The sequence below is a fragment of the Marmota monax genome, unplaced genomic scaffold (assembly GCF_021218885.2).
Source record: "Marmota monax isolate L192 unplaced genomic scaffold, Marmota_monax_Labrador192_F-V1.1 WCK01_AAM20220418_F8-fsc00234, whole genome shotgun sequence".
In the NCBI taxonomy this organism is placed as follows: Eukaryota; Metazoa; Chordata; class Mammalia; order Rodentia; family Sciuridae; genus Marmota; species Marmota monax.
The window spans coordinates 1,394,604-1,421,751 of record NW_026692493.1 but is presented as its reverse complement, the minus strand read 5'-3'; the positions used below and the strand labels follow the sequence as shown (position 1 = coordinate 1,421,751).

The window sequence follows — 27,148 nt, the reverse complement described above, 5'->3', positions numbered from 1 at the left end:
AGGGTCCAGAGGTTTCCTTTTAAGAAGAACAAGCTCAGGCACCTTAACAGTTCAACATTTTAGCTGTTAATGTAGACCTAAGGAGCCATCTGATATTATAAAACAGTTTTGAAAGAATGTAAAAAAAGTAAAAGAAAAGTAGAAAGTAAAGAATTGGCTTCTGTAAGATGTCACAAAAATGAATTGAAGACAAAAAATGGTACTCCTGAACACACCCAGAAATATGTATCTGGCAGCTCTGCTCACTTGTGTTTTGCAAGGAAAGGCCAGTCTCTGGGAGAGTGTGTCTTGTGTCAGCCACCTCCTCAGGCTGAGAGGCTAGGAGGGCTGGGTGGAGCCTCATGGGACCTTTGTGTGGCCCTTTTCCTGTGCTGCAGTCCTGAGCAGGGAGTAGCATTATTAGTCTGGTGTGAAATTCAGCTCTGGTTTTGGTAGGAGTGTGTGGCTCTAGAGTTCCTGGTGGGGCCCTGTGATTTAGGGGGGAGTGCGGTTGGCTGTCAGCTCAGTGGTGCTGCTTGACTGAGCCCTGTGTGGACAGATTGCTTGTACCTGTGAATGGTCTGTGGGTCTGATCTGGGTGGTGGAGTCCTTGGTGCTTGGTAGAGGCTATGGATAGAAACTGCTCCTCACTATAATCTCCTAGTGACTGTGGAGAGTCTGGGGCCTCCATGAAGCAGACTCCCCCACTTGCATCTTTCCTTCTTTTGTGTTCTGCAGAGGAGCTTGAGCTTGTAAGTCAGCCCCTCACTGGCAAGCATTCTTATATCGCCAGGCTCTGAAGTGCCTGGCAGAGCAGCGGCTTCAGTGGGTATTTCTTGGTTGTTGAGTGACTCAACCATATTTTTCACCCTGTTGTGCTGTGAGGCACTGTTGTTCACCCTTCTACATCCTTTCTTCTTACTCCACAACCCCACAGGGGCTCCAGGTATAGAGGAGAGGAACTTGGGGCAGGGGATCCTTTAGGACATTGAGTTACAGAGTGGAGGAGTATGTGGCCACGGTGGACACTGGCAGGATCAAGGATTTCAGCTTTGCTTCTGTGATGGTGGGAATTTGGAAAAGAGGGTTGTGGCCAGCGGCAGTGGAGAATCTAGACCTGGGATCTCATCCCTGGCTGGAGAGGCTTTCCATTAAGCCAGGAAAAAAGTCACAAAGGAGCAAATGTCCATAGAGTCTCCGTGAAAAGAGCACTGATGTGGCTGGGAGGGATCTGAAGGCTGTGGGGATCATTGCCCTTCACAAACACTGAAGGATGCAGGGCTTGTGTGGTCTGTGGGTGGCTGGGCCTGGGCACAATGGAACTGGTAGGAAGGCCAGGGAGGAAAAGGGGGAGACCGGACAAGATGGGAGAAGATGGTGCCACCAGGTGCTTGGGTCGGTCAGACTGAAACAGTCCTAGGAAAGTCTATGAGGACACCTCACTAGGAGGTGGAGAGGAAGGGTCTGTGGACTGGAGCCCAGCATATTCCACAGTGGTGTCAGGAGGCCTGCATTACCTCCCAGTTAAGAGGGCTTTGGGGAGGAGGGACTTGGAATTGCTGAAAGGGCTGTGGATGACCATGCTGACCTTCTGGTGGGGCATATGCACCTGCAGTGCCATGTGGGGGTAAGCGGGAACTGATGGGTGACAGCCCCAGATTACTCCTATATTGTCCTATGAGGATTGATTTTTCTAGGGGTTCCATGACAGTGGTGCTGTTCAGGGGATGTTTAAAAGACTTGAGTTAATCTTTTTTGGTGGTGGTTCTGGGGCCTGAATTCAGGGTTTCCTGCTTGCTTGCTAGGCACATGCTCTACCACTGAGTCTCACCTCAGCTCTTTTTATTTTTTATTTTGAGACACAGGGTCTTGCTAAGTTGCTCAAGCTGGTCTAGGAACTTGCTGTCTCCTATCTCTTGAGTTGCTGGGATGTTGGTGTGTGTCATCGTGCCTGGCTCCTAATGGTTTTTGAAAGTAGAAGTACTTGATGTTAGAATTTGATTTGCCCAGGTTTCTGGGTGTCTGCCCTCACCCAGGCCCTGGGAGAAGACTGGCAGAGCCCTTTGGTCCCGTGGCTGACCGTTCAGGTATACCACAGACAGGGTGGATGAGCAACTTTGAAAGCTAGGCCCCCAAGGTTGCCAGTAGTGCAGCTGGGGTCCGGAGGCCTTCTTAGAGGGCTGTATGCCCTAGACAGTGGAAGGACAAGTACCATGTTCTTCACTGTCTGGAGGAAGAAATAAGGTGGCTGCATAGATTTGGCCTGCAGTCTGGCAGTTGTGTACTCAGTCTGGCCTCTCTCCATTCATCCTGCTCCCTGGGTCTTCCTTTCTTGCCATGCGAGTGTGTCTATCAACTCCCTCTAGGTTGCCACCCCTCCCAGCCTCCTGCTGGTGGCATCTCAGGGAGACTGGGGCTGGCTGGGCTGGGACTGGTTGCTCTCTGGGTCTCAGGCCCTTGGTGCAGTGTCCAGGATGGGATTTGTTGTTGTGGAGCTGGCTAGTGTCTACAGCCCTACTGGCATATCCCTCAGCACTGGGGTTTCTGTTGTGACTGCTGAGCCATTCCTCACCATGGGGGACGTCTCCCATCCCAGCACTTGGGTCTTCTTCCTGTTTTTTGAATAGAGGCTCTTTAGCTTGGGTGGGCATTTCTTCCTGGCAGTGGGCAACCACCTCTGTACTTCCCTCTCTCAGAAACCTCTCTACTTCGGTCCTCCTATGAGGTGTCTTCCAGAGTTGACATTTGCAGAACAAGGAGGTTTAGGACTTTGGAGTAGACGAGACTGTGTGTACTCGGGCCCTTCAGTCATGATGCCATGGCATGCAGGAGTGAGGGCCACAGTGCTCCATCACCATGCATGTGACCACACTGCTGCTGGATGGCATTTTCTTATTAAACCTAGGCCTTGGGCAAACTAGCACATTTTGCTAGCTCGTGAACATGAAGGGGCTTCTTGGTATTTAGAAGATTATTTGGTGTCACGGTCCAGGCCAAGTATCCTCAGAATGTTTCCAACTGATAGGCAGTATGATTTTCAGATGCTTTTAGGGATGTGGTTTGTCAGATCCACATTTTAAATATATTACTAGCATTGTTCATGTGAGTGAAATTGTTAATCCTGATTCAATGCCTGAGAATTTCTAGTAGCATTAGGTGTTCCCTGTGACCTGTGCTATGGTGGGCGCTGACACTGCTTCCCTGCAGGCAGGAACCTCCTGGTTTGAGATGGGCACAGGGTACATTGTCTTGTGTGCCTCCTGGCCTTCCTGCACATCTTTACTCAGGGCTTTTTCACTGTTGAGTGGTGGATTCCATGACCATTTGCCATCAGACCTTGTGTCCTTGAACAAGCATGCTTGTCCTCTGGGTGTGGGAACGTGAGGGCAGAGCAGCCCAGAGATAGCGAGGTCCCATGAGTGTAGGGCTTGTTCTAGAAATTGATGTCAGCTCCTGGCTTGTGGCTGCCCAGTGGTGTGTGTCCAGGGGTCATCCTTCAGCAGTACAGGGCAGACATCCCAGGTAGGCCATTCTCCTTCCCATGGTGGTAGGGTCAGGGCATGCTGAGCCACTGTATGGAGATGGTCCTGGACATAAGCTGTCTTGTGTGGTCCTGTAAGTGGGGTGCAGTGTCCCTGCCACGTCCCTCCTCCATAAGGCAGAGGATGGGTATTCACTTTGGGCAGTGACCTGAGGACCAGTGTTCTTAGTGTGGGTGTGCCCTGACTAGGCAGGAAAAGGAAGTTTGAAGTGTTGTCAGAGAGAGGCCCGGAGCAGGGGAGCAGAGGCGGGGTCTTGATTGGATAAGGTATAGGAGTGCTGGAGGCCTGTTGGCATGTCTTACATTGGCTGGTAAATTTTCTGGTTGTCATTTGCTGCCAGGTGGCTAGAGAGCTGGTCCTGTGCTGGGAAGGGCTTTGGTTGTCTTGCTGGATACTCTGCAGTGGTTGCTGTAGGGGAGTGTGCCTGTGCCTCTGAGTATACCCTCTGAGAGGCTTCTGTGAGCCTGTAGGGCCAGCATGGGTTGCTGTGGTTCTTCATCCTGCTAAGACCTCTGTATAGCCAGGGTGACTGATTATAGGGCCAGGCAGACGCAGTGTGCTCTCTACCACCACGTGCCATGGCTCTGCAGTACTGTGCTTTCGTATCTATGACTTGTTGGGAACAGGTTGGCATAGTCCATGGGGAGGTCATGGCACATGCTGCCTGGTCCACCACTCTGTCCGCCCCCCCAAGGAGGGAAGGCAGGAGAGGAGCCGTCTTTGGGGACTGCAGAGTGTAGCCATCTCCAAGGGCAGGGTTGGGTGTCAGCATGCCTGTCCCACGCCTCTCTGCAAGCCCAGAGCCCAAGCTACTCTATGCTGTGAGGTGGATGGACACAGACCTGGTTTTGTGCACCTGGTGCATTCCCGTCATGCTGTCCCTCCCAGCTCTCCTGGGGTCCTGTATCTCCCTCAGCTCCACAGCTGGGACAGGCCTGTGGGACACCTCTTTGGCTGGTACTGGCATGCAGGGCACAGTGGGCTCTGCTTGTGCAGGCATCTGAGGCCGTTGGCAGGAAGAGTCTGTGTGCTTGACTGAGGGGAAGTTTCAATTAATGTTTTCAGAGAGAAAACGATGAAGAAATGAAAGCAGCCAAAGAGAAGCTGAAGTACTGGCAGCGGCTCCGGCATGACCTGGAGCGCGCCCGACTGCTGATCGAGTTGCTGCGCAAGAGGGAGAAGCTCAAGCGTGAGCAGGTGAGGTCCCCCTTTACCCTGGGCTGTTCCTTGAGCGACCTGTGGGTATCCAGGACCCCTGTTTGCCTCACAGGAGCTCTGGAGACACCCTTAGGCAGCCCCACTTCCCAGCATGTTCCTGCCTCACAGTTAGCCCCACAGTTGTACCTCCCTTGAGCCAGGTCAGGTGACTGGCCCTGGATTGCAGGTCCTTAACAGAAGGCTGTGTTGTTAGCTTCCTTGAAATAAGTATAGGCAGGGCTCAGGAGGAGGGCTGCCTTGTAGCAGGGGCTGGCCTACATGTGATGCCTGGTCTGCAGGGGTTTCTCTGTGGCTGTGCAGAACGTAAGGAACCAAGGTTCCCAAGGGGTGTGCCTGAGTCCCTGATGGTGAGCGTGTGCTGTTGTTGCAGGTAAAGGTGGAACAGATGGCCATGGAGCTGCGGCTGACTCCACTGACTGTGCTGCTGCGCTCAGTCCTGGAGCAGCTGCAGGAGAAGGACCCCGCTAAGATCTTTGCCCAGCCCGTGAGTTTGAAGGAGGTGCGTGTTGCTTTTCTGTCTCAAGAGTTGCTGTTTGATGGTTAATGTTTAGCTGGGGAACACTGTAGACATATTCTAATTTTATTTAAGGCATGTATACATTACTTACTTATTCTAATAAGTTATACACGACACCAGAATACTCTTTGATTCATTGTACACAAATGGAGCAGGATTTTTATATATAAGTATTTTATTAAAAATAGGTTTCACTGTGAAGTACAGCAAGTGCCTGAGGGCATCTCCTCTCAGCCTCAGCAATTGGCACCATTGCCTGGCTAGTGGTACTTGTAGCTAAAGAAACTTGGGTCAGGAGGGTCCTTGTCAGCTTGCTTTGGTGCTGCCATTTGTTAGCTGTATGAAAATACTCTTGAGATGGGTGTGTGGCTCACAAATATGATTGCTAGTGTAGGTAAGTAGAGTAAGCTCAGAACCCTGTTTTAGTTTGTAAATGATTGTTTTCCTCCCTAAAATCAGGTACCGGATTATCTGGACCATATTAAACATCCCATGGACTTTGCCACGATGAGGAAACGACTAGAAGCTCAGGGGTATAGAAACCTGCGTGCGTTTGAGGAGGATTTTGACCTCATTGTAGATAACTGCCTGAAGTACAATGCCAAGGACACCGTGTTTTATAGAGCCGCAGTGAGGCTGCGTGATCAGGGCGGCGTGGTTCTGAGGCAGGCCCGGCGCCAGCTGGACGGCATTGGCCTGGAAGAGGCCTCTGGAATGCACCTGCCCGAGCGGCCTGCCGTGCCCCCTCGGCGGCCTTTCTCCTGGGAAGATGGTAAGAACTGGTGCTGTGTCCAGGCAAAGACAGGAGGATGCTCTTCCCAGCCCACTGTGCAAAGCATCAGGATTCCTGCCATGTGGTCAGTGCAGATATGCCAGAGGGTGCTTGTTTTATTTATTTTTTATTCTCTCTGCAACCTGGTGTGTATTGTATACAACATATATCATTCGGGTCCTGTTACATTTCAGGCACATTTGACCTGCAGCAGCCCAGGTCTCCATGATACAGACCACGAAGGCAGTTGACTTAGAGATTTGTACCCAGCGGGGCCCTTGTTCGGCTTATGAGGATGTCTTGCAGCTCTTGTCAGAGTTGACGGACAAGGGGTAGAAACTAATTGGTTTTGCCTTTGACCTCTACTCATGGTTTGCACATGTTGCAGAAGGGCCTGAGGAAAAGTGTGTCCCTGGCCCTCTTGACCCCATTTGGGCCTGTACTTCTTGGCTGCCCCAGGCACATGCCATGTCTGCCTGCCTCTCATCTGCCTCCTGCTCTGAGCAATCTATGGAAGCCTTGCTGACCCTTGCTTCTCAAGCCCATGTTGGTGTTTGTTGAGTGGCATGAATGTCCACACGAGTAGGTAGAGCACCCTAAAGCATGGTTTTCCTGAATTCTGAGTTGTTAGTTAAAAGTCATGGTATTTGGGTCATGTGTTCAGAGTTCTCATATTCCTGGTTTCTTGGCCTGACCCGCCTGCTGGTAATCACTGACCAGTGCTGAGACTGGACTTGGACTGGTGCAGTCTGGGTATCTTCCTTTCCCTCCATTCCCTGCTGACTGTGGCTTCAGCCAGGACATAGGTCTCCCTGTGGGCTGCTGGCTGCTGGCCCCTGTATCTAGCCCAGAGGGACCATTTCCTGCCAGCACTAGGGCATGCAGGATAGGTTGAACTTTTTTTTTTTTTTTAAAGAAGGGAATGTCTTTTTATTTTTTGTTTCTGGTTTCAAGGGGAATGTGTATTTTTGTAGAAAATTGGGGAAAAAACCACAGATTCAAAACTCAGAGCTGATGACTCTTGGCAATCCCAGATAGAGCTGGTTAGGTCAGAACCATTGTATTCTGTAATGTTCCCTGGGGTCCTGGGTAGAAGTAGGTCTGAGAATCATGGTCTTGGAGTGACCTCATTCTTCCACACTCACCTCACTTCCCTGAATGTCTTCTCCAGTCTGCATGTGAGGAGAAGGGGAACAGCCCCCCAGCCTTTCCTGTCTGGTGTGGAATTTCACCACCTGTGGCCCTGGGCAGAGACTGTTCCCTCCACATGGTGCTGGCTGCCCTTAGAAACAGGAGGACCCAGCTGGGCAGGGTGGTGCACATCTGTAATCCCAGCGGCTCAGGAGACTGAGGCAGGAGGATCAAAGCTAGCCTCAGCAATTTAGTGAGGCCCTAAGCAACTCAGACTTTGTCTCTAAAAATAAAATATAGAAAGGGCTAGGGATGTGGCTCAGTGGTTGAGCACCCCTGGGTTTAATCCCTGGTATTTAAAAAAAAAAAAAGAAAAAGAAAAAGAAACAGGGCCCAAGTGATAACTGGGAGCCCTTGACCCCATAGGCCCTGCTTCTTCTCCTCAAGGCCTGCTAACTGTGGCCACAAGATTCCCCTGAACAGACTGGGCTTGGAGACCTATGAGTTGGTATCTTCGAGAAAATGATCATCACGCATGTTGCTAAATAAATTTCTATGCCGGACTTTTTGCTGAGGAGAAAAATAAGAATGAGAAGTCCAGTGTCATTTCTTTCTCTGCTTGGGCAGGGAACGCTTGAGCCATGGTGTTGCTCAAGGAGGGTGCAACTGCTATTCTGTTGGCACCAGGCACCCCAAGTCTTACGGTATTGTCCTGCAGGTACAGATGGAGGAGCCGCTGGCCTCTGTGGAAGAGGCCGGCATTGCAAGGCTGTTTCCTTGGGGGCTACAGGTGGCATGAGGGGCTGCCTCTGGAGGTTTTGTGGGAACAACGACAGGGATGTGAGTCACACGTTGCATATGTTGGTTCATTTCCCACACAAGGGCTGCATGTCCTGCAGAGACAAGGTATTCAGGAGGACTCGGGGTTCTGCAGAGGCCTGATTGGCTTTGTCTTCCTTTGGCCCTTGATTTCATCTTGGGTAGCTTCTAAGAGTGATTTCTTTCTTGGTCGTCTCTCGATGGTGTAAGATTTGTACCCCATGAGGTTTTTTTTGGGTGTTTTTTGAAATTGTAAGGACTTTAGTAGTAAATATGCCTGGATTCAGAACCACCTGTGAGCTCTTCAGCTCAGGCTCAGAAAAGCCACACCGTATTCTGTCTCTGAAGACTGGCTGGGATCTTGTGATGAGTGCCAGTCCTAGGTGGGCCTGATGGCATGCCATCACTTTGCTGGCAGACTTGGAACTGGTAGAGAATGTGCATCTCTCTGGTGGTCCTTGTGCACCCTTGCTCAGATCTGGCTGTCCACCCAGGAAGACTTAGTTGGGACCTACCCTCGGCGGGAGGTGGGTGTCATCTGGATACCGCCTCTGCTCGTCTACCTTGTCCCCACTGTGCCTGGTGGCTGTGGGAGTAGGGATTCTCCTTCAAAAGCCTCCTGTGTCTCCTTGTGGCAGTTGGCCCTCCGTGGGTTCAGAGAATGGGTAGAGGGGCCTGGGCACAGCCTTGAGTGGCCAAGGGCAGTTTCAGGGACAGTTGGGACCAGTGTAGTATTCTCAGAGGGGTCCTGGAATCTGATGGTTTATGGTGTCTATCCTTTGGTTTAGTGGACAGGTTGCTGGACCCCGCCAATAGGGCCCACCTGGGCCTGGAGGAGCAGCTGAGAGAGCTGCTGGACAAGTTGGACCTCACCTGCTCAATGAAGTCCAGCGGCTCGCGGAGTAAACGGGCAAAACTGCTCAAAAGAGAAATTGCTGTCCTTCGAAACAAGCTTAGCCAGCAGCACAGCCAGTCCCCACCAGAGGGGCCAGGGACTGGCAGCTTTGAAGAGGATGCTGCTCCACTGGGGCCTGACACAGGGGAGGAAGGTAAGCGTGGTGGGGGGTCAGCCTTGACCAGTGCTCTGTGGTCATCACTATTGTTGTAAGCTTTGAAATTCACAAAAACTCTGATCGTGGTTTCCCACCAGGTTTTGTTTCCTTTTGAAAAGATGGTACAGTTTGTGCCTTTTGTATCATATTTTGGCACTTGCATAGTTTATAGACTTTATGGCACAGAGAATAAAATATCCGCCCCCCCCCCCCCCAATTCAGGCCTGAAAAAAAACATTTTAAAGAATGATGTAGATGTTCCAGTGTATAGAAGAGCAAGGTGGTTTGCATGTAAGAGTGAGAAATGCTTCTGTTTTGTAAGTGAGGGGGCTGCTGAGGTATGCACCAGTCCTCAGAGTGGCTGCTATCCCTGAAGTCTCCCCCTGTGGTGGAATGGTGGGAGGAGGCTCAGTGTCTCCCCGCAGAGGCCAGAGCCCTTCCTGCGAAGACCCTCCATGGACTCTACTCTCCTGACTGCAGAGCTCTTCCGATGGGTCTGAGGGACATACAGGAGGACAAATCCATCCGTCTAGTGGAGAAACGGGGGAGTCCAGTGCAGACGTAGCATTGTAGCGGCAGGAGGGTAATTGTACATGTCTGGGTTGAGGAGGTAGGGTCCAGGTGAGAGTTAGAAACCAGCTTGAGTGGAGCCGGCAGGCCACTCCTGCTACTCACCACCCCCTTTTGGTTCCAGTTGTACAGAGTAGAGCAGAGCAAGATCTGCTCCTGCCACGGCTGTCCATGGTGGTTTCTCACCTCCCAGAGTGTTTTCCTCACGTATCCAAGTGGGGATAGGGAAGCTGAACGCAGACCCACAGATGCAGTTGCTGTGAGTGTGCTCTTGATTGACACGGGATTCCCTGCTTCTTGTCCCCACAATGTCACTTCCTGCAGCTCCCCGTTGGTGGCTGCTGAATGTGTCAGACAGCCCCCGCGTGGTCAGGCCTTCCATCCTGTTGCTGTCAGGCGCTGGCAGGAAGTCACTCCAGCACCTGGGCTTTCTTGGGCTTGGCAACTCCTCCTGCTTGTCCAGCTGGGGCGTGCTTGTGCCCTTCCCTTCCATCCTTTTTGGTGGTGGTGTGGTCTGTTCACACGGTAAAGAATTAAGTTCTCAGCGTGTCACATGTTCACCCTGTGCTCTGTGAGCCTCTGTCACTAGCATGTAACACCCTACTGACTCTGGAGATTCTGCACCTTTCTTTGAGGAGCATTTGCTCGTGGGACCTTTGACAGCCAGACTTTCTGGCATCTGCTGCTGTCCCTGTGCCCTGGTGGGTCCTAGATGGCATCACTGCCTGTTTCCCAGGGTGATCCTCTTGCCACTGCCTGAGCCGGTCCCCTGACTGAGGATGATCCTGGGGTTTAACCGCTCTTAGGTATAGTGTCTCTTTGCCTTGAACAAAACAGTGAGTTAAGGGAGGAGGTTTGTCAGCAGGTTGGTTACCCTGATCGGAGCAGCTCCATCCTTGGAGAGCCCCCTCCCTGACACCACCTTTCCCACTGCAGTCATGTGCTGCCTTTACAGGTCTTTCCTCAAAGGTGCCTTCCATCCACAGTGTGTGCACAGGGTCCAGGACCCTCACTCGGCTGTGAGTGTGGCTCCCCAGATTCCCCTGACCTTGAGCATGAGCCAGCTGGGGTCATCTTAGAGAAAACATGCATGGTATTATCTGAAGCAAAGACACCTAGAATGGCTGAAGGTTGTTGGGTCTGTGTTTGAAATGACTGAACTCACAAAAGGGTGTTTTCCTTCTAGCTAAGGGGAAAGACAGATGGGGAAAGAAACAGCCTGATCTGTTCTGAGGGGAGTAGAGGCGACGTCCCATCTCCAGGCAGAGCAGATACGCTATGGGGAATGGCGTGAACGTGGGGTGGGCAGCCAGAAGTGCGTCTGAGCTGGTGTGGAGGTGTGCTCAGTGTGTCCGTGATGGCTGAGACCAGGGACCAGATGCTTGGAAATATTTCAGCACATTCTTCTGAAAGATTAAGACCTCTGTTATTTAATTAAATATACCTGCAGTATTGTTACTCCTGTAAAGACAGAAATTCCTTGATATCAAATGCATGGCTTCACCTAAATTTCAGTGGAAAGATGTTGATGTGACATTTGTGTTGTTTGCATGTGAAGAACTTCAGGCAGGATAACCCTAGGAGCTGCGCATTGACACACAGCTCTCTGGCCGGCCGTGACTTGGTCTGACAACAGGGGTGAGTGGCTGATTTGCCAGGTTCCTCTCTGTCTTGGCTCGAGTTACCAAGATCCAGCTGAGTGAGGTCGAGGTCTAGAACTTGGGCATGGTGAGCCTTGTGAGGTGAACTTGAGCTCTTAGGAGCCTTCTCTCTGCCTTTCCACCCAGTGGGGTTTCAGTTGATTGGTGAAGCAGAGGCTTTGGGAGGAGCAAGAGCCCACACGTGGTGAGTGAGGCTTGTACCTCACTCCTGGATGGGTCATGAGGAGGTGTGCTTGTCCCTTGCTGAAGGCTCCAGAGTCAGTGCAGTGCAGGCATGTGGCACCACTGTGTGTATAGTAGTCAGGTTCTTGCTGTGTACGTGCCATGCTATGGCCAGAAGGGATAGATACGTTTGGAAGGGATTTTTAACTCAAGTGCAGAATGCTTAGTGTGTGAGCTCTGTTCCCGCAGGGTGGCTGATGAAAGGAACAGGAGGACAGCAATTGGTAGCACTGGTGGGAATGTTCCTATGGGCTAACCCCCCACCCAACCCAGTGGTTTCCAGAGGTTTGGGCTTGGGTGCAAGCATTCAGGTGGAAGGTGGCCAGGTGTGTCAAAGCATGGTCACCAGATCCCTCAGTTTAATGGAGTAGCCAGTCTGGATCTGACCCCGTGTGTGAGGCTGTTTCATGTTTAGCAGTTTTGCTGCTATGTGTGAGCCAAGTCTTGGCTAGGGGGACTTCAGGGTACCTGCCTTTATATTCACGTTCAAGCTGTGTGCTTGAGTTGTGTAGAATTTATTCTAGAAGTTAATCGATCATTTCTCACATGCAGTTAAATAACAGCATGTGATTGATAACAGCCATTGATACAAAGAATTTTCATAGGCATGTATTAACTTCCCATCTGGCTTAACTTGAGTGACCTGACTGGGCACGTTTCTCTGTCAGCCGAAGCCCTGGCAGAAGGGGTGGTAGCTACTGGGGATGTGTTCATAGCCAGCCACCCTAGAAACTCACTCTCCTTGCAGCTGCCCAGAGAGGCTGGGGTGCTGATGTTTCCCCATTTTATGGGTGAGGAAATGGAGGCACAGAGAGGTTGAGCAGCCTGTGTGGGTCCCACAGTGTGTGGAGGTGTTTTTGAGTCTGTATATCTGGGCAGCCTTCTCTTTCCAGTGCCTGCCTTCCTGTGTCCGCCTTGTAAACACCACAGCAGCATGTCCAGTGAGCCACAGGGTGGTGGCTGGGAACCTGGGCTTACATGTGGGCTGACTACAGGGCACGGGTGGAGGACACATGGGGAGTGTGGCCACACAGCACCAGGGGTTGGAAGATGTGGACTGCGAGGAATGACTTTGTGCGGGAATATATAAGGCCCCCGGGGTTGAGCCAGAGTGGTAGATAGAGGGGTTTTTCAGCCCTGGAGGGGTAGCCTAGCCAGGACGCAAGCCTCGTGCCTGCAGGCCCCAGGAGAGAAGTGCAGCCAAGCCGAGCTGGGCTGCAGAATCAAGCTGGTGACAGCCCCAGGCACCCCCGTGCCCCTTACCAGCCAGCCCTTTTGTCAGGGATGCAGTGCAGGCACAGTGTGAGTAGAGCTTTCCGCAGGCTCTGCGTGTTCCCCAGGCACAGCTACTTGGCACTCCTGTGTGCTTTGTGAGTACATTCTCCTAAACTGTTTTATTTTATTTTATTTTTTTTTAAATTGTATTTCATTTATTTTAGCATGTTTTCCTAAACTAATGGTGACTTAACCAGGGCGGGTGAGGAGACTTGTTCGCACTGATGTCAGTGTTTGGAGCTCAGTGTTTCCAATTCCTAGATATTGTGATCTGGAGAAGCAGGTGGCTGGCCCCTGGGGCATGAGTGTTACGTGCTAGATATGTGTATGCTCCCTGTGTGACACTGTTTAAGACAGAAGGCCTTTTGGTTGAGGCAGCACTTGTGCCTTGGTGGTGGGGTTGCTGTGGCAGGCAGTGACACATCTGTGGGTGCGTGACCAGCCTCCCTGCGCTCTGCTCTTGAGGGTTAGAGATAACTTTGGAGTCTTTGCTCTGAGTTGATCAGATGGCCAGACACCTAGTGAAGCTTGTAACTTGTGGAGCTTTTCATTTTCAAAGTGAACTCTTGAATTTAAAATATCAACCTTACATATTTCAAATGATTTGTAGGTATATGCAGCTTTAATAAAATAAAAATGACACATGGGGCTGGGCTTGTAGCTCAGTGGTAGAGTACTCTCCTTGCATGTGGAAGGCACTGGTTTGATCCTCAGCACCACGTAAAAATAAAATAAAGGCATCGTATTCATTTACAACTAAAAAATATTAAAAAAAAAAAAGACACATAGTGATAATGTATACTACTGGATCATTTAAGTTGTATCTCTTTGTCTTTTTAATATCACACCTCCTGTAGCCCAAATCAGTCCTATCCCGAAACCCCAGTGTCTTGGCCCCGCGTGGCATGCACTCATGCTCTCTACAGAGCCAGACAGCTGCCTCCCAGGGTTAAACCTGGGAGCTCAGCTCCATGTCCTGTTGTATTGGTAGTTTTTAAACACCTGTTGCAAGAGGCTAAAATAGTCTTCTCCCAAAGACTGTTCAAATCAGGCATGTGAGAATTGCCCTCAGTCTTTAGGGCTTCTGTGCAGATGGGTACTCTGAAGGAGTGGGGCATTTCCTGCCCTTCCTGGGACTCCTTCCTAATCCCGAGCCACTCCCAGCAGTTAGCCCTGGTCAGAACCATTTAATGTCTGTTCCCTCTGTTGGCGCGCCTCGGGTGCAGTGTAGAGTGCTGTGGGATCCTGTGTGAGGTCCCCTTAGTTCTGTGGCTGTTTTGTCCTCCTCAAGGTAAGTGAATGTTGATTGTAGAAATCGTGACAAGCCAATATTGATGTGTGTGAAGCACATGTTCAGCTTTCTCCAGAAAGTAACTGTGCACTTGGGCCCAGGGTACCAGACCGCAGTCTCTGGTTAGGGACAGGCACACAGTGTGGCCCGAGGGACCCCGGGCTGCCCCACTGCTCGACAGATGGTTGTGTGTGATGCTTTGTTTCCTTGATTGAATTAGTATATTGGTGGACTTCACATTTATAGTAAGTTTTATGATAGATTTTATAATCTTCAGTTTCAAAAATCACTTTATTTATAATTTTTTCAGGAGATAAATCTCCCCCTAAACTTGAACCATCAGATGCATTACCTCTTCCTTCAAACTCGGAGACTAATTCAGAACCACCAACCCTCAAACCAGTAGAACTCAACCCCGAGCAGAGTAAACTATTCAAAAGAGTCACATTTGATAATGCATCACATAGCACTTGCACTCAGAGCGCACTGGTAAGCGGACACCCTCCAGAGCCCACCCTCGCCAGTAGTGGCGATGTGCCGGCGGCGGCGGCCTCCGCAGTGGCGGAGCCATCAAGCGATGTAAACAGACGCACTTCTGTTCTCTTCTGCAAATCGAAAAGTGTAAGCCCCCCAAAGTCTGCCAAGAACACTGAAACCCAGCCAACTTCTCCTCAGCTAGGGACCAAAACCTTTTTGTCTGTAGTCCTTCCGAGGTTGGAGACTCTACTGCAGCCACGGAAAAGGTCGCGGAGCACATGTGGAGACTCCGAGGTGGAGGAGGAGTCCCCGGGAAAGCGCCTGGACACAGGTAAATGTCAGGGGCGGCTGCCACGCGACACGCTCTTCCTCCAGGGGTCTTCATATGAACTTTTTGGTGCTGAGCTGTTTTTTGCAGTGTCCTGTTTTCTTATTTCCAGAGAAGATGACAAAAAAAGGTGTTTTTTTTGTTTTTTTTTTTTTCCTTTCAAAAGCTCTGGATTGAGTCCAGGATTGGCACCCTTGTGAGGAGTGTCCAGGCCAGGGCTGGTCCTGAGGCTGCAGGGGAATGGCCTTGATTTCTCCTTTGTCTCCTTTCTTCTCTGTGTTTTTTAAAACTCAGCTTTACGTGTGGTTTGGTTGAGCACCTTGACCATTCTGTGTCTGGGTGAACTGTGAGTGGCTGCGCCGGGCACTTGCTGGCCTCTCAGCCCTTCCCAGCCCTCTGGAGGGTCTCTTGAAGTCCCTGTGAGCCCAGGACCCTGATTGGCAGCTGGACCTTCTGTTGCAGCACTTAGCACATGAGTCTAAAGGACAGGTTTTCCAAGTGTTTGGTGCAGTGTGGCCTCACCACCTGCCGAGACAGTGCTGAGCTTGTACAGGGCCTTGCATCCGTTCACCAAGATGTCCCAGGCGCCCCTCCATGGCACTCCATGAAACTGCACCTTGCTGTTGTTGAAGGGAGCCACCTTGGCTCTTTGGCAATCTCTAAACCTGCCCCTCAGGTGAAGGCCAATAAATTTCTTGTGTTCTTTAAAGAATGACTGTCGCCAGTCATTCTATAATGGCTGTGTAACTGGAAGGTTCCAGGATCAGATCTCCAGTGTCTTTTTTTGTTTTGGAGGTGTTTTTCCTTTGGTTTCTGGCCCTGGTCAGAGCTTGGTTCCTGTTCGTTGTCCACCTCTTATACCTAGATAAACAGAAGCGCATCTCCTCTTCACTGCCTGAGGGCGGGTGGTTTCTTGTACCTCTTGGCAGTGAGAACATGGGGCTGATGTAGTTGTTACTTCATGTCCCAGAGTGGGTGCTGGTCAGATGGGGAGGGTAGTGGGTGTGGCCAGCTGTAGGGTGTCTGCAGCCTCCCACCTTTGGGGGACTGCTGGCCTGAAGTACCATGTGGATCTTTGTACATTTCCTCCCATAGCTAATAAAGATACCATGGTTTTATAAATTGTGTGTGGGAGGTGGGGAGGGAGAAGTTGAAGGTGAAGGGTTGATCGGGATTGAACCCAGGGCCTTGGAATGAATTTTCATTTTGATTTGCTCGTGCAATCTTATAGGAACTTTCTATCCTTGTCCTCTAATTTCAATGGGTGGGTATTGCATTATCATTTAGAAATTTGATGAGACTCCTGTCTCTACGTGAAATGAAGTGATTTGAGTGTTTCATAAGACACTGTTATGAAGGTAGAGGTTGGACGTTTCTAGCCTTGGGACTCCTCCTTAACTATGCTTTTGCCTTTCTCAGCCAAATTTAGTAAAAGACTTTTCCACCTTGTGATTTGAGCTGATTGGAAAGGCCCAAAGATGGGAAGCAGTGGGTTACAGTGACAGGGCAGGCCCCAGCTGTTGCAGGCTCCAGTCTCCGGTGCCTCTCCATGCAGAGCAGATTTTAGGCCTCGTGTCTGTTGGCAACACAGGGCTCAGGGTGCTGTGGGAAAGGGGACCTCCATGTATCTGGTGTCCAAGGTTGTGCCCTTCCTCTGCATGTGCAGGTGGCAAGCTTCTGCCAGGCAGGCCCTCATCCCAGTAGGCCTTGCTGGATGCTGCTGATGGGCTGCACCCAGCGATGTGGTTTCAGGGGCTATGCAGACTTGTTCCCCAGGTGTTGCTTGTGAAAAATGACGTGTGCCCCTTTCATTCTTATTTCTGTATTTCACTGGAGTGTTTTGCAGTGGTGACGGTGAGTCTGAAGGCAGCCTTACTGGGGACCTGTGATTTGTGTGATCCACAGTGTGCCTTGGCCCTGACTGAAATGGAGGTTTCTGCTTCTTGTTCCAGAATGGCAGTAGAGTCAGTGGATGCATGGTGGATTCCTAAGCGTGTTCCTGAGCAGCTGGGAACCTTAATTGCGCTAAGATCAGGCTCTTGGGAGCAGCAGGTGTCCGCTGCTGTGTCTGCTTAGCCCAAGGTGGGCCAGGTGCAGGCTGAGTGAGCTGGTCCTGCCTTTGTACTAGCTGTGTTTCCTTCTGAACTGTCTGGTGCTCTCTGTGCACCTGAATTTCTAGCTGGAGTTGTAGTCCGAGGCCTTGAAGTATTCAGAAGTCCTGATTTTTCCCAGATTCACTTTTGTGCTTTGAACTTATAGGAAGCTCTCTGGTATTCTCCAGTGCATGGCAAGATTCCAAGTTAGATCAAGGAAAGACTTGTTGGTTCTGAGACTGCTCATCCATCTGTCATTGTGCCACCCTGGCTTGTGGCTATGGGATAGGCCTGTGGTGCATTAGGCCTTATGTGGGCTCAGGGCCTGTGACTCTACTTTCCTAGGTGTCACACCTTCGGAGCTGGCCCTGTCCGATTACGTTCTTCCTCTGTGACTGCTCGCTTGTTTCCAACACTAGACCTTCCGTCCAGGGCGAGTGCTGGAGCCTCCTGCTGGAGACGGTCGTGAATGGGGGGCGAGCCAGTGAGCTGCCTCCTGCACAGGGAGGGGGCTGAGCTGTCTCTGCACTTCCAGTCCCACTAAATGGCTTTTTCGCTGTTTTCCAGGTTCTCATTTAACTGCTAATATGCTGGGTAGCTCCCTCTTTGGATCCTAATCCCTTTCTCTTACTTCGACTTGGACTGGAGTGGGACACAGAGCCATCGCTGCTCCTTGCCTTGCACGTAATTCTTGCGGATCATATTGGAATCATCCGTTCATCCATCCTCTAATCAAAAACACAGACAGCAGCCCTTGGAGAACTCTGCTGTGGCCAGCCCACCCATCTCTAAGTCAGCCCGGCGGGGGGAGTGGCGCTGGTGCCCCGGCATCCCACTTCAGCTGGTGGGACTTTCCAGCACCTTGGGCCTCCCCGTTTGGATAGTTGTGAAGGAGGCGAGGAGAGCCTTGTTCTGCGGCAGAAAACTGTCATAGCATGGACAACATAATTGGACAGTCTGAGCTCCATCCTGAGCATGCCCAGACCTGGCCTCTGATGACCTCTGAAGATGGGGCCCAGGCACCATTTTTCTCCCTCAGTTGTTAGCATCTTTCATCTCTTGGTTCTCTACCTGATTTCCCCTTTCCCTTTGCTTCTCTTTACTTTGCTTTTTCCTGGAGTATCGAGCAGCGCCCACTCTGGCTGACTGTGTGCAACGTCTGCTGGGCCAACTGGCAAGTCCTACCTGCGGGACCTGGAGTGACATCTCGTCCTGGGCTCTTAGCCTATCTTGGCTGTCCCTAGCTGTTCTGCATGAAGCACATCTCTGCAAAAGCAGGCAGTGGCTGGAGTCGTCTTTGTTTGCTATACTTTGGTTGAAAGGCGGGAAAGGGCACCAAAAGTGCAGTCCATTGGGCAGGCAGGAACTGAAAAATGTGCCAGCAGGAGATGTGGCACCTTCCACTGGCCTGCGGTGCTCTGGCCCCCTGGCCTGGAGCAGGGCAGAGGCTTGACATGCCTGGAGGATGTGGACTACAAGACGCTGGGCCTTGGCTCAGTGCCCACTTCATGTCGTGTTACATGAGTCCAGGAAACACGGTGGTGGCTTGTTGGCCACAGCAGGGGTGAGGCTTGTGTCCTGCTCACACAGGCTGAGCACACATGGTGTCTCCATTCTCAGGTGTATCTGAGACCATAGGGCTGAAGGTGGAGGGCAGAGAGCTGGCCTGCCCAGCTTACCAGGCCCTGGTGTTCTCATCCAGTGCAGCCAGAGGGGTTTTGGCATCCACGTGGGTGGGGACACCTTGATCTCCCAGGGAACCACCTGGGGGCTTTTCCCTGCCATGTGTGTGAGCTGCTTGGAAAAGGGAGTCCTGACTGACTCAGGAAGTCCTTTGGGATCACCCCAACAGCCCCAGGTGTGCTACAAAAAGTCCTGGGTACAAGGGAGCTACCAGGGATTCTTTAGCTGTTTGAGTGGCTGGGACCACCTGGGCTTGATGGCATCTGTACTGGTTCATGGTCTGCTCTAGAGCAGGGCAGTCCTGGGGCTGGTCTTTGCAGGCTCCATTGTGCTTACAGGTGAGTGCTTGGGGCTTGGAGCAGTAACTGCTTCAAAGTACGCCCCTTTCATTTTTTCACTTGTTCTTTATCATAACACCAGCCTTTTCATTGGTTGAAAGTTACCACTGTATACATGATTTAGAAGCTTGGTGCTCTGTGATCTCCTGCTGTTTGCAGATGCCCTGTGGGCCGGGTGCTCATCCTAGACTGGGTGGTGTTTAGTTCTTTGCAGAGTTTAGGGGAAGGGGTCCTGGTGAGCTCAGTGGCCTCAGTGCCATGAGAATGTCTTGTCCTGAGCCTGCAGCTGGTGGGAGGGATCAGCACAGGAGGCCAGTCCAGGGGCCATGATGGAAGTAGAGGCAGGAAGGGTCTGTGCCTGGCTATTGCATCGTAGTCCTGTGGCCTCCAGGCTGTGGCTGCAAGGCCTTTCTGAGGCTGGCCCAGGATCCCTGAGCCATACTGCCTCCTAGGGCATGTCCAGGGCCTACCTGAAAGCCCTGCAGGGTGTAGTCTGCCTATGCAGGTGTCCCAGCCCTGCTTCAGCTTTGCTTTTTCCTGGAGTATCGAGCAGCGCCCACTCTGGCTGACTGTGTGCAACGTCTGCTGGGCCAACTGGCAAGTCCTACCTGCGGGACCTGGAGTGACGTCTTGTCCTGGGCCCTTGGCCTGTCTTGGCTGTCCCTAGCTGTGTCTGCATGACACCCTCCTGGTAACGTGGCCTCGAGCTCTGCTTTATGCCATTGTGCCTAGCTCCCAGCAGGTGCCTGCCCCTTCTGAGGCACTTACTGCGGAGACCTTGTGAAGTAGAAAGCTCTGGGTGTACACAGCTTTTCAGCCTGTACGTGGGGTGCCCTCTAAGTGCGTGCTCTGGAAAACTAAGTGGAAGACATTTGAACATTCTCTTTTTTTCTCAGAATCACGGACCTTCCTCTGCGTTTTCATCTTTTGATTCCTGGGTCACTTTGGGGTCCCAGCCAGGCTCCTTGGTGTGGGTTGGACTGATGCCATCATTCCTGGGAGCACTCAGGTGCCTCTGGGCTGTGTGCACTTCCTCTTGGCTTGCTGTCACCAGGCTGGTTCTGCGAGTGGCTACCACGGTTCGTCCTCTTCCCCCAGCTGGCCTCCACCAGCTGTGTGGGTCAGGCTGGCTGCTGCTCTGCCCTCAGTTCCTTCCTTGTTTGAGGTCCTCCCCAGCTGCCCCTGATGGACCTGACATTTGGCCTGGCCGTGCTACTTGGCCTTTGTAACTGAGGGTCTTGGATTGTACACATCACAGGGAGGCAAGTGTCCCTTGAGATTGCGCTTTGGCATCTGAAATCACTGCATTGGGTTTTCACTCAGGCTTTGGAGTGACGTCTGTCCCTATACCTTGAGTGAGTGGCCTTGGCTGCTGGGCCATGTGTGTGGTCCTGGCTGGTCCTGCTGATGTCCTGGGCTTTTTCCTGGGTGGAGGCACCTATGCTGGCGCCTGCTGGTTCAAGACCTTGAGACTTACTTGCAGACCCGTAAGTCTGTGGCAGCTTGGTTCAGTGATGGCAGAGGGCACTAGGCTTTCAGTCCCTTCTCAGACCCTGGGTCCTGAGCATGGGATCCGTCTGTCCCATCTGTCTGCCAGTCTTTGCTGAGTGGGCTACCTATATTGACTTCGGCCAGAGTTGGGGCGTGCGTTCCTCTGCTCCTGGATCAGTCAGCCTTGCAGCACCTCTGTGACTTGAGTGTGGCACCAGACCCTGCCTCAGCCTATGTGTCATCTGCACTGCAAATGAGCAAATGTTGAAGGGTGTGAAGAAGCTTGTTGCATGTCGGAGCCCTGTGTCAGCAGAAGCAGGTCCTTTTCACGGAGGGAAGGCAGGCAAGAAAGCACACGTGCAGTTGGAAGCTTGCAGTCTGGCCACGCACTCCAAAAGATTCCTGAAAAAATGCTTTACGTTATTACTCTGAAAATAGATTTGCAATTGATTTGTTTTAAGGATGAGATAAGCCTGAAGATGGGATTCTGTTTTGGAAAAAGCACTCCTCCTCCTCCTCCTCCTCTTCCTCCCCCCCCCCCTCCCCACACACACACCAGAGGGAGCCCTGCCAGGTGTGCGGCCAGGACATGCCGCCACCCCTCCCAGCCTCCTGATCCAGAGTCTGGCTTCTTCAGGAGGAAGGGCAGAGGAGCTGAGCTCTGCCTTGATTAAAGCACTTTTTACTCACTAAGATGATGAAGTCGTATTTGTCCAGCCACTAGACACTGGGACCCCTGCGAGTCCACCTCCCTGAGCAGTGCACCCATGTAGTTTGGTGCTGGTGGTGTTGGGGGAGCCTTGATGAATGGGGGCCTCACTTCCTATTTTGAAGTATTTTACCAGCATTTTTCAGGTTCATGTTAATACCTGTCTTTTGAAATAAAGCTTTAAGGAAAAAAAATAATTTTCTGTGCCCTGCAGATCTGCAAGTTGAGACATTTTTGGTGATGGTGATTGTGCCCCACTACCTTGGGGATCTGATGGGCCTTGTCCAGGGTTGGTCCCTTTAGGGAGGGCAGGCTGGCCTTTGTCACAAGTTCATGGAAGTATGTGTGACCTGGTCATTTGGGAAGGGATGGCAAGATGCCCTTGGCTTTGCCTTCATGGGACCTCTTAGAAAGTCTCCTTAAGAAGAGTGCTTTCTTCCCCCGCAGAGTAACTTTGACTTGTGCTTACTTTCACTGCTCACTTCACTTGGATGAGCGCTTCTGGGTCTCCGGTGCGGTGAGCACTGGGCTAACTGCTGCAGGTCATGGGGAGGAAGGGTTCTTTGGAGAACACAGTCCATATTGAAGAAAAAAGTGCAGCGTGAGGCCTAGAAAAGTCAGATGTGAGCAGCAGCCTTGGCAGCGCTTGACCCGGCACCTGCCCACCTGTGTTCCAGGTCTCACCAATGGCTTTGGGGGTGCCAGGACGGAGCAGGAGCCAGGCAGTGGCCTGGGGAGGAGAGCTGCACCCCGACGGCGCTGTGCATCCGAGTCTAGCATCTCTTCCAGCAACAGCCCGCTCTGTGACTCGAGGTGGGCACTGGCCTCATCTCCGCTCTTGTGTCTCCCCAGCACTTGCCTGCCTTTAGTTCCCATCTTAAGACCCCTTGAGAGAGGCTGGCCTGGGGTCCATGTGTGTTTTCTGCCCTGTAAAGATGAGTTCCCATGAGATATATCGATCTGCTTCTTAAAACTTAATCAGAAGTGGAAAATAAAACTACATAAAAGATTAGCACCATTTTAGAATCTATAGTTAGAGTTATACTTTGTCTTCTTCTCTCCAAATCTTGCCTTTAGCAAGATGGGGTCAGCATAGCCCAGCAGCCTGTCTGCCCCACGGAGGCCACTTTGGCAGCTGGAACAGCCCTCACAGTGACAGGCTCGTCCTCCTCTAGCCCCACCAGCAGGCCAGTCCTAGGGTTGTTAGGCTCCATCTTTGCAACCTAGCCTGGTGGTTGGCAGCTTCGCCATGCAGCCTGGTTTGGGGGAAGCAGTGGGTAGGGCCTTCTGTGCTTTGGGTCTTAGTCCTGGACTGAACTCTGCTTTTCCTCCTCAAGTTTTAGCACACCCAAGTGCGGGCGAGGCAAGCCTGCCCTTGTGCGCAGACACACACTGGAGGATAGGAGTGAGCTGATATCCTGCATTGAAAACGGGAACTATGCCAAGGCGGCCAGGATTGCAGCTGGTGAGTTGTGTGTGTGGCCTCTGGTGAGCGTTTCTGGGGTGGAGACTGCAGACTGTCCCAGGGACCACTGTGCCATGAGCCGAGACCACTTCCCCTTATGAGGGACTCTTGTGCTGGGCTCCCAGGACTACCCTGGACCTCATCAAGCAGGCTCTAGAAGGCTCCAGATCATCCCAGCGCATGTGTTTGTTGGGTTCGCCAGCCATTTGCAGCTGAACGGGTCACAGTGGGGTGGATGGGGGCTGGGCTGGCCTGACTGGTTAGTCCTGAGGACAGAAGTTCCCTCTGTGGCTTGGGGCTGAGGATCTGGTGGCTAGGTCTCCTGTGAAGCAGCTGCATGCTGTGAGGGTATCAGGGCGGAGACCTGAAGTGGGGAGGGCAGGGACAGCAGGGAGGCTGGTGTGGGGCAACAGGTGATCAGGCCATGTGGGCTGCGGCAGGGTGCCATGGGGACTGGGAGAGGCTGATGAATGAGAGTGTACTGACATGAGGAGGGCCTGGGGCTAGTGTGGGCTCTTGGAGGTGGTGGGTTCTGGGAATGTGGGGGACGGGTCCTAGGAACAGGTGGTAGTTTTATTGCAAGTGGCCAGAATTATGATTTTGAGTTTGAGGTTTCAGTTTTGAAAGATGCATCTGTATCAAGCCAGGGGCCTGCCCTTGGAGAGAGGGTCTCAGGAAGTGGGGTGTTGGGGACCTGGCATTATAGGTGTTATAGGCCTTGGAGCTGTGGATGGCATGGGATTTTCTGGGTCATAGGGAGGCACGTGGACCATGGGCAGGCTGTATGGGGAGTTGGGGGGTACATGGGTCCCTGACTTCCATAGGAGGGGCAGTGGGATGGCTCTCTGTCCCTCAGACCCAGGGATAGTGTTCATTTGACTGCCCTCCTGCTTGAGAGGCCAGGAGCGTGCTTGGGAGTCCGCCGCCCTTAGACTGTGTGGCTGTGCTGGGCCCTAGGAGCACTGCGGCTCTCCTGGGTCACTCACTGCTGGGGCTTCCTTCTTTCCCAGAAGTGGGGCAGAACAGCATGTGGATTTCCACTGACGCCGCAGCCTCCGTTCTGGAGCCCCTGAAAGTGGTGTGGGCCAAGTGCAGCGGCTACCCCTCCTACCCGGCGTTGGTGAGTCGGGCGCTGTGGGCGGGGCCTGCTCTGCTGGGGCCTGGGACCCAGTGCATGGCCTGTGCCTTGCTTTCCCAGTGCATGGCCTGTGCCTTGCTTTGTGGCGCCTGCCTGTGCTGCTGGCAGTGTGTGGCCCTCATGGCGGGAGGCAGGTGTGTGAGTGGCTGCTGGGGGTGTGCCGGGCGTGCAGCTCTGGATGTGAGCTCTTAGAGTGACTGGAGTGTGCCCTTGGCAGATCATCGACCCCAAGATGCCTCGAGTGCCTGGCCACCACAACGGTGTCACCATCCCTGCCCCACCCTTGGACGTGCTGAAGATTGGAGAGCACATGCAGACCAAGTCCGATGAGAAGCTGTTCCTCGTTCTGTTCTTTGACAATAAGAGAAGCTGGTGAGTGTCAGCAGCCAGGGCTCTGCAGGACAGGACGGGGCTGGGGATTGCTTCCTGCTCAGTGCGCTGGACCCTGCCATGCTGTGTGGGGCCGAAGTGCCACAGAGTGCTGGCTACCTTGGGTCCTTGCACTTCCAGTGTGCATGGTGGGGTCTGAGAAGGGCATTGTCTAGTGACCCCACAGGGACTGTGGGGAGGACCATCAAGCACTGATCTCTCTACCAACAGCCTCCTCTTCTTCTTGAGTCCTGGCCAGCGTGAACTCTGTTTCTTCTTTTACTTTTGGTGTCTACAGTGGTGTTCCAGGGGCCCCTGCAGTGGGCCTCATACTCTGTCCTCTGTCAAGATGCAGGTCCCCTCTACCTAGAGCTGTCTGCATGCATCATCTGCTCTTCCATTCCCCAGCTCTGCTTTGAGGCCTAGAGCACCTCGCACCCACCGTGTGCCATGGTTCAGAATCCAGAACCCCCTCTGAGGATGGGGCACACCACACCAACTGTCCTGACCATTTGTGTCATCAAGAGGAGCATCCAGTTGGGTGTGGGCTTTCCCTGTCTGGCCACAAGGAGATGTTTCACTCCACTCCAGGGAGCCAGCCACTCTGGGGCACACATCTGCACCCTGTGCCATCTTCTCTGCCTTGCCTACCTGCTTCTGCTGGCTGCTTGGCTGCTGTTCCTTATCACACCTGGAGGGAGGCTCCCGTGGCCTGGCTCATCCAAGGACCTCTGTCGTAGGTTCTTGCTACTCCTATCCTAGGGCATCCCCTTGTTCTAGGGCTCACCTGGCCTGTGTTGAATGTGTGTGTGCCTGTCCTCAGGGAGGAGATTTGGAGGAGATGACTGACTGGTTCTCAGAGAGGGACAGGGAAAGTGGGGATGCACTGTGCACGTTACCTACTCTGCTCCTGGAGGAGTCTGGTCCACACCAGCCAGCCTCAGCTGGGCTTTGCCAGGCTCCTAGTCCACAAGGGCTGGTGGTTAGCGGTTACAGAATGTGCATATGGGTCTTAGTTTCCCTACTTTTTCTTTAAAAAGGCAGTGGCTTCCTAAGTCCAAGATGGTTCCTCTTGGTGTTGACGAGACCATCGACAAGTTAAAGATGATGGAAGGGCGGAACTCCAGTATCCGGAAGGCTGTGCGAATTGCTTTTGACCGGGCCATGAACCACCTGAGCCGTGTGCATGGGGAGCCGGCCAGCGACCTTAGCGACATTGACTGAGGCAGCTCCTGCAGAAGGCTGCCCAGGCCGTCGCCAGCCGTGAGCCTTGTCCATAGTGTTCATAAGCTGTATATGTTTGTATATTGTTCAAAACTTAACTTATTCTGATTTCGTAGTCATAGTTCTTTTAATTCTTTTTCCCAGGGGCGGGGGGAGGTTTTGTTTCGGAGTTTTCTATGAAACCATCTCGTCTTGGCGCGTGGTAGGTGGGGTGCACCCGGTGTGGGCAAGATGCTCTGGTGGTGCCGCGTGCCTCACTTGCTTCCATCTGTATGTAGCTTTTTTTTTTTTTTAAAGACTTTTGAATGTTTAATAATTTTGTAAATCATGCTCTTTACACAGAGTACCACTTATTTAATAAGACGGGGATGTAAATTTACAATGACAAATGTGTATTTTAAGAAAGAAAATGACATTATTTTGAATGGTACTTTGTGCAAAGAGATGGAGAGTAAATTTATGCTGTGTGCATCACTTGCAAATCACCAAAAACACTCCCGCCAGCGTGACGCTGGGCGGGGCCCTCCTTCTCATCGTCCTGTCTGCCCTGAGTCTCCTCTGGTCCGCCCCGACTCCTACAGGCGTGCCTCCCAGCGGATTATTTATTGTAGAAAGTGTATTCAGTTGCTTTATAATGAAAAATAAATTTGCAAAAGTATATTGATATGCATTTTTATACAGGCACATAAAAATTCAACTTGGTTTGGGAGCAGAATGTGTTGCGTGATTATATAAATGACTCTGGCCTGTGTGTACTTTGATTTTGTAACTTGTAATCTTTTGTTTACAATGAGGGGCTTTCTGTAACTTGTTTTAATTTAGAACACTTTGGTAGCAATAGAACTTTGGATACATTTTTGTATGGTACATGTGATGTATATAGAATTAGTACTTTATTTTTATTTTTAAGAGGTAAAGCATTATGTTAGGGGGGGAAGTAGGGTGGGTTTCCAAATTTGCATTTTTTATATTAAAAATAAAGTCAAGATTTGGATGGTGTGGGCCTTTCATTCCTATATCATCAGGAGGCCGGGCACACGAGTGGCCTGAAGGACAGGGTGCTGGGGATGTGGACAGATGCAGAGCAGGGCCAGGCCAGGCAGACGACATGCCTTGATCTTAAACATTGCCCTGGGATGGCATTATTTATTATTTTGCCTAATCATATTTTTATTTGAAAGCTATAGTTACTTAAAAAATTTTAAGTGTTCTTCTTTTAAGTCTACATTGTTTGTAATATTTACATAGAAACTTGAAATAAAAAGTCTTCCTTTTGATAGTTTTTGTCTAGTATTTGGCAGATGCCTCCTGTTTGCTGTGGGCACACTCTGTGGCCCTTGTGGCAGGCTGCCCCCGACTGCTAAGGTTGATGTACACCAGGCCTGGCCAGGCCGGAGTGGTCCCAGGACCACGTTGGAGAGGTGTATTGGCCTGGGGTTGGTTTCAGGGATCAGAGGAAGGAGGAGGGGGCAAGAATCCTGGTGGCACAGGGTCTGTGGGTCAGTAGGGACTCGAGCAGCGCAGAGCTCTGGGGGTGCCGCTGGGATCTGCTTGAGGCAGGGTGCCATTTACTGGCTTTGTTTCCTAACACACCCCGCAAATCCTGATGTGCCGAGCCGAGAAATCTGCTCGAGTCAGGCTCTTGTTTCTGGGATAGCTTTAGTTGGTTTTTGACCTCTGGTGCATCTGTCTGGGTTAGCCTATGTGGGGGAGAGGGGAATTGGGGCAGGGGTGTTTGGGCAGCAGGAGGGTAGGTTGGCCCTGTGCCTCTGGTATGCTAAGGT

General features: G+C 51.9%; 1 protein-coding gene across 8 annotated transcripts in view; it reads left to right on the top strand.

Annotated features, from left to right (window-relative positions):
* Window positions 1-26,641, top strand: part of Brd1 (bromodomain containing 1) — a 72,914-nt gene extending 46,273 nt beyond the window's left edge. For 4 of the 8 annotated variants that reach the window (XM_058579091.1, XM_046443513.2, XM_046443511.2 and 1 more), the window contains 10 exons: window positions 4,587-4,718; window positions 5,110-5,238; window positions 5,716-6,028; window positions 8,767-9,027; window positions 14,360-14,857; window positions 21,846-21,981; window positions 22,506-22,633; window positions 23,644-23,753; window positions 23,989-24,143; window positions 25,181-26,641. In XM_058579091.1, coding sequence (XP_058435074.1) covers window positions 4,587-4,718; window positions 5,110-5,238; window positions 5,716-6,028; window positions 8,767-9,027; window positions 14,360-14,857; window positions 21,846-21,981; window positions 22,506-22,633; window positions 23,644-23,753; window positions 23,989-24,143; window positions 25,181-25,364 — 2,046 coding nt within the window. In that variant the 3' untranslated portion in view covers window positions 25,365-26,641. The other 4 variants (XM_058579092.1, XR_009226716.1, XM_058579093.1 and 1 more) reach the window with 4 other exon arrangements.
* The last annotated feature ends 507 nt before the right edge of the window (window positions 26,642-27,148 follow it).